Source organism: Pteropus alecto, unplaced genomic scaffold (genome assembly GCF_000325575.1).
Source record: "Pteropus alecto unplaced genomic scaffold, ASM32557v1 scaffold45, whole genome shotgun sequence".
Lineage (NCBI taxonomy): Eukaryota > Metazoa > Chordata > Mammalia > Chiroptera > Pteropodidae > Pteropus > Pteropus alecto.
In genome coordinates this window covers 15,253,751-15,260,568 of record NW_006442491.1, presented here as the reverse complement: position 1 = coordinate 15,260,568, position 6,818 = coordinate 15,253,751, and the positions used below count along the sequence as shown (strand labels likewise).

General features: G+C 44.7%; 1 protein-coding gene across 1 annotated transcript in view; it reads right to left on the bottom strand.

The window, feature by feature from the left end:
- Nucleotides 1-679: 679 nt before the first annotated feature.
- SLC23A2 (solute carrier family 23 member 2) overlaps nucleotides 680-6,818 on the bottom strand; it is a 97,237-nt gene continuing 91,098 nt past the window's right edge. The window contains exon 16 of the mRNA XM_006921620.3: nucleotides 680-5,473. Within this exon, the coding sequence (XP_006921682.1) occupies nucleotides 5,241-5,473 (233 nt within the window). The 3' untranslated portion in view covers nucleotides 680-5,240. The remainder of the gene's footprint in view (nucleotides 5,474-6,818) is intronic.

Sequence of the window (6,818 nt, the reverse complement as noted above, 5' to 3'; positions counted from 1 at the left end):
TTTAATACTTTACACATACTTTTTCATGTACATAAACATAATGTAAACATTTCACCTCATGACTGGTTGTCTAGCAATGGCTCAATGCTAGGATATTGGGAACAGGAGGCAGCAGGTCGCATACCTGTGGGAGTAGCTGTGATGGTCACTCATGGCCCAAACTGCCACAGATGAATCGGGGATGGAGATGGGAATGGAGGAACTCTAACTTTGCTCTAAATTAAGAAGTACACCTAAGCACCTCTGGACACCTTCATACCCCACCAGGAATCACGCCTCTGAATAAGCTGACACTAGCTGCTCTCAGGTGTGGCTCTGAACCTTTTCTGGAATCTACACCTCAGCACTTCCTGCCGGTCTAAATATTCAGTCAGCCTGAAGTGACTGAGGCTGCTCTTATGGACAGACAGCCTTTCAGGTCCCCAATTTCCAGATGTCACTCACCTAACGAGGCTCATAATTTCACTCCAAGTTCTAGCATGAATGCATCTCCTGAGGTCTTACTGCCTCCTTAGATATCCTACCAAGGAGCCTGCTCGGGTTCTCCAGGTGTCACCCACAAGGATAACATCCATATACCTGTTTAACTGAATTTTTTATTAGTCGATTTCCCTCCCCTAGGTGTAATGACAGGTTTCTTAAAGACCAGCCATGGACGGATGCACGTGAACGGCAGAACTGTGTCCAGGAGAGCTTTTATTTGTACGGAACAGTTTTAAAAATACAGAATAAAATAGCTTTATCTCTACTATTATTCACAACATCTGGTCCAAATATTACATATTTTTAAAATACTTAAACGTTTAATGAAGCCATGTTAGAAAAACAATATGAAAATTCTTTTTAAAAACTCCATAAAAGAATTACACATCTCAAAAAACAACCCCCCAAATACCCTCAGTATGCAAAATAAAAAAAACGAAATCCCAGAAAGGTACATAGCCAAAGTCAGTCACAAAAACTCAAGGAAAATATAGGCATCCCCACTGTTTTTAAGAACAGTCAGAAATTTATTAATGTGTCAAACAAAGGTTCTTACAAACAAAGAAAATATTAATTTGAACTGTCAGTAAATGGCCACTCTGGTAAAGGTGTACTAAATGCCACGAAACACACACAGAAATTCTAAGGATGCTGGAAGTTACCTATGTAGAGTGATGATGAGGCACAGTCGAGAACAACCTAGAAAGACAGGAATGTGTGAGGCTGCTGAAAGGGGTTCCCAGTGTTAACGTGCTTTCTGGGTCCATGGGCGGAAACTGAACGCTGGCAAAAACGGGTGGTCTTCTTGCACTACTTGGGTTGTGCCTGCAAGAGGGGCAGAGGGTGGGAGACGTCCTGCTTTCTGTATCCAAATCATCAGAGGACAGAGCATAACACGTGCAGCATGGGAGACTCCAGGCTCTTCTGTAAAGCCGAGGGCGGCTCCCTGGAGTACTAGACCCTGCCAACGCTCAGGTGGCTGCGCATGACCCCGGTGTCCAGGGGGCATGGCCGGGTGTGCATGCCAGGCCCGATGTCGACAGCCGACTGCACACCCGAAGGACAGTGGCCTGCAGGATGCTGCCTCTCTTCGCTCCAGACAGGGTCTGGAATGAGGTTTCTGCCACAGCTCCTTACTCATCTTCTATCTGGCCTGGCCATTTTTGTGGCATCAATATTAAGGAAGGTTATAGTTGCCAACTTCAAGTCTAAGTTGCTAGTACCAATATTTCAGCAGGGACATGAATTAAAGAAATAACAACTTAGCTCATGGTCATAAAACATACTCATGGGTAAATAAAGTATACACACATACTAGAGATTCATCAATGGAGAAATTCTATCATCACATGACATTGTCATGAAAATTATATCATTCCCTCCCTGGAAAACTGTGATTATTATCCTGGGTAGAAATGTTATTTTACTATATGGAAATACTGCAACATATTCATGCATAAATCAAGTTGTCATCATGAAAGTCAGTATTCTACAGTATAAAGCAAATCCTGTGTACGAATTTGTTACCATGAAAATGGGAAACCATCACGACCCATGATGCTTCACTCTAGCTGACCTGGTTAAGCCACTTCTCTTCCCTTGAACAATCACAAGAAACTTCCTAAAAGTTAATATCTGAAGCCCTCTTAAGATTCTGTGCCAATGGATCTAAGTTTAACTCCCAAATGAGAATGAGAATGAAAACTGCTTACAAAGACTGGAGCCACTTCCCATTATTCTGTGAGCAATGTAAGATATTTTTATCAAAATCAGTGGTAGAAAAAAAAAAATCTGTGTTGGGGTCTTCCTTAGCCACCCCTAACCCACCCATTAGGGATATGGCTGCATCTACTGTCCCTATAAATACTTTCTATTTACTTTCCACATCAAGATGGCTCACGTAAATATAAAGACGGTGGGTAAGTGGTCACTGTGGAAACTAGAGACTGAATGCCCTGCCCAAGGATATTAACATATTATTTTAAAACATTCTATTGGACAAAAAAGCATGGTGAGTGTGTGACCCCAACAATGCAGGCGAATAGTATAAGTGGGAAGCACACAGGGACAGACCGTGCATGGCCACCACATTCCCCAAAACCTCCCCTTTGTAGTGTGCTTAAACTCAAGAAGCAGATGAATATATTTTCCTTTCAATGAGGCTCATTCTGTTGCATATTGGCTAGCAGAAGGCCAACTTCCTAAAAGGGCTGGCGGGTGCTGCATGTGCAAGATTTATTAGTTATCACGAGACTCCAATCACTCAAGCAAAGGTGAGTGATTGGAGGCTGTACAGAAAGCGCAAGGCTTAATGGAGCCTCTATTCAGGCTGCCCTCTTTCCTCCCCACCTCCTGTCCCCTCCCGCACCCCAACCCCCACCCCAACCTTTGGACAGGGAAGCTAAAGCTGGCCCCAATGGAACGAGAAGGACAAAAACCCTCTTTCCAATAGATAGTATGGATATAGGGCTTCCCTCCACATTCGAATGCTATCAGACATCCCCTGGTCCAGCAGATTTGAAACCTCCCAATAAAACCTGACTCAAGGAGGGGTTTCAGAAGGGAGTGGGTTTCTGGACGTTGGAAACACATACCCTGAGTGTTACCCACTGGGCAGAAGATGCCTGGTCAAGTTAAGTTGAAGGGAACTTATTTGTTTCTGAATTACTAATGGTTCAGATGCTTTCATTTGGGTACTTGGTCCTTCTGCTCACCTACAGAGCTAGAATACTGCAAATCTCTGGGATGACTAACAGTTTTTCCCATTTTTCAGAGCTGAGAAATTGGAGATGCTGAACAGAAATACCAATAGAAGGAACTGAGAGTGACTCAGTGTAGGAGGGCTGTCAGCCTCGAGGGCTTACCAAGTTAAAGGAATGGAAATCCTTAACCAGTGTGCTTCAAAAGAAACTATGAATTGAATACACTTCAAAAAACCGTAACATACAAAATTAAATGTCATTTACAATCTAAGTTCTTTATATAATCTGCAATAAGGTCTTGGCTAAACAATGAAGTGGCTCCGAAGTGTTCTTGCCAGAACAAGCCTTGAAGCCCCCGACTTTCCAGGAGTCATGGAGGCTATCGTGACAGAATGATGCTGCCAGTGCAGCAGAGGCAGCCGCGGGGCAGGGAATGCACTCTGTGGACACAAGGCCGCTGAGAACCAGAACCATGACCTCCCGAGGCAAGGTCACTGCTTTATGTCTCAGACTTCCTTTGGCTGAAAATTTTCAAACCCAATTCAACTTTAGTCATTTTTTTCCCCAGAAAAATTATAGTGTTATTTAATTAGTACTCAACAGAGCGGATCTGCTGGCTGTCTTTCTTACTACTTTCTGCAATAACTAAACGAGAAAGGCAGCATTTGGCTAGAGGATCTAAATTATCTTCCCCTCTGCAAAATCAAGATCCAGTGGACATGCAACATGGCGACCTACAAAAAATTCTCCTTAAGCCTTAACTGCCAAAAGTGACTTGCAACAGAACTGCGGTGATGAATACGCCAGGACGCCAGACCATTCAGTATGGCAGCTCTGCTTGTTACCTGTCCTGGCTTCCCTTCTTCACAAAACAAATTCACGTATAACATAACCCATGGTTGCTGGGCTCTGGTCCAGTAGTCAGTTTTGATAAATAGATTAGGCATTACAGTATTTACACTTTCATGGTTATCAAGCAACACAAAACACAACCACAATAATAGTTACTGGCCTTTGAAAGCCATGACAGCAAGCTTCCCTGATGGTGTCCACAGCTTTACAAATGCTGGTTCTTTCCTTAATGAGAGGGGTGGGGTGGGGCACAAGTAATAGGGATACAAGGTAAGAGGGTCACGTGGAAAAACACTGATTTCAAAAATCTGCTATAGTCAATAACATTAAATAGGGATAAAATCTTGTATTTATAGACACACGCGACAATAACTGACATTCACGACAGCAGAGCCAAGACTCCCATAAACAACTGGTTGGCGCCCTTGTGTGGCAATCTACACCTGTTGCACCAGCCAGGAATGATAAATACCAGACAGAGCATCTCAGCTACTAGTGAAAAAGAGGCCAGTATGAAATGTGCTGGCCCAGCCTGGGCCAGGGTGGCACCGAGACAGAACAGTTGAGGATCAGATACTGACTTCAGGGTACTTTCCCTTCCCCTCCCACCCCCAAACAGCCTTCCAATCTAATACCATCTGTACAGACCTCACCTACGCACACATCTGGGCATAGGTTAACCATGTCATTGTTTTTTTCAATCAGGACAATAGCCTCCTCCAACAGGAAGGAGTATCCGGGAACATAGAATCACATTTGACCAATAAGCTGGGACAATGTAAGCTGCCCCTTAACCACAGGAGGTCTCTGCGGTTCAGGCCAAGGTCAAATTAAAAAAGCTGCACGTCCAGGTGCTGTACCAGAACAGAAAGCCCCTGGACCCTGGAAGTGGCTTACAGGAAAGCTAGGGGTAGTGGAAGAGGAAGGAAAACAAGGACAGGAGGAAAGGAACTTCAAGTTCAGTGACCATGGCCAGCAGTGGACGTTCTCAAGGATAAGGGGTCGGGGCTTAAATAAGGAGCCAGGCGGACACCATATTAGACATGATCACCACCCACAACAAAAAAGCTATTTGCTATCTGTCTTAGCTCTGGGGTGCAGAATGTAAATGCAGATATACAGACATATATGTTACTGCTTGTTACTCAGCAAGGAACTACGGATTCATGCCTCACTGCGGCCGGGCCACAGGGTAAGCTACGGCTATACCGTGGCCTGTGAGTCCTCGTCTGAACTCCGGCTGTTTGCACTCTTCCCAAGGCCTTTCCACGTGTAGCCCACAAAGGTTGGGCTGATGGGTAAGTAGCTGAAGCATTTGTATTTTTTAATAACGTTCATGCCAAATGGCAAATCATAAGATTCCATGCCATCGAGCGACTTGTTCCCTTTGCCCACGCCCTTCTTCCATTTCCTGATTCCTCTTTCCTCTGGAGTGCCTATGGAACACACACACATCAAAAGAAAACAATACAATGTTTAGTTTAACAGTTCCATCGATATTGGAGATTGTCCAACGTGCTGTCCCACAGATCAAACCTGTGGGGTAACTGCAAAGCGCACTTGATGGCACTCAGCTATCCAGGTGCCCAAACCAGAAATCTAGTTGCTAACCCATCTGTCTTCTTTTTGCTCCATATTCAAATGATCTCCTGATGCCTTTGCCTCCTCTCTGGCCTTCCACATGACCCACATTCTCAATTTTTACAACTGAGGTCTGGCCCAGGCCATGTCATTGCTTTCCTTAGTTATTGTATCAGTCTCTGAACTGGATGTCCAGCCTTCCATCTCATCACGCCCTCTCCCAAATCTGTTCTCAAGACTGGGCAAAAAAAACAACAAAAACGTCTCTCTAAAATGCAAATCTGATCTCATAAAATGGGGCCCAGAGATTATTTATACCACATACAATACCTTTATCAATTGGTCATGGCAAACCCCATCCCCCGCCCACACCAACATCCAAACATATCAAGTTTTATACTCTCCTCTATTTTAGAGCGTGTGTGCGTGCTGCACTTGTCATGTATTCCCTACCTATCGTGCTACTGTGAGGATGAACTTCCACTGTCAGGGAGAAAGATCTGGGCCCACAGGGCTCAGCAACTCCCGGACTTTATTTTTCTTACTAATGTGGTCTATAGGAGTGCTGGCACCTGCGCTCCTGGCAACATGGATACCTAACAATAAACACACTTCTGTGCCCGAGCCGGGGTGATGAGCTTGAGTCTACAGTGCAGTATTTAGGGTCCTCATTATTTTCTTACATCTAAGCTACCCCTCCCATCGGCGTTTCAGCAATGAAGCTGACTTTAATTTCCATCTGACTCCTGTGTCTCTCCCTCAATTAGTTCTGACTTAGGAGAGAAAGAGGGTGTTAGCTATTGACCCCCATAAACCTAATACTTTCCACCCATTCATGCATGTGATTCCCTCTGCCAATGTGTTCATCCCTAGTTTGCCCAGTGACCCCTTGATTGAGGCTTTTTAGAGGTGGGTTTTAAGGGTAAAACTTCAGTAAAACCTTCAAGCTCAAGAATAAGCGTCATCCTTCCTTGATGGTAGGTGAGTCTACCAGTAGATCCGTGGCAGCATTTCACAATGGTACATAGCAGCCTCCTCTCGGAGGTTGGGAAGGCTGCAAGGGAGGCCCATATCACATCCTAGTCCATCACCCAGCGCTTCGCACGGAATGCACCCAGCTGAGAAACATGAGTTATGGCTATTGGAGAGATGCTGCCTAAGAATGTCTCTCAGTCACTGATCCTAGTGGAAGCCTGTGCC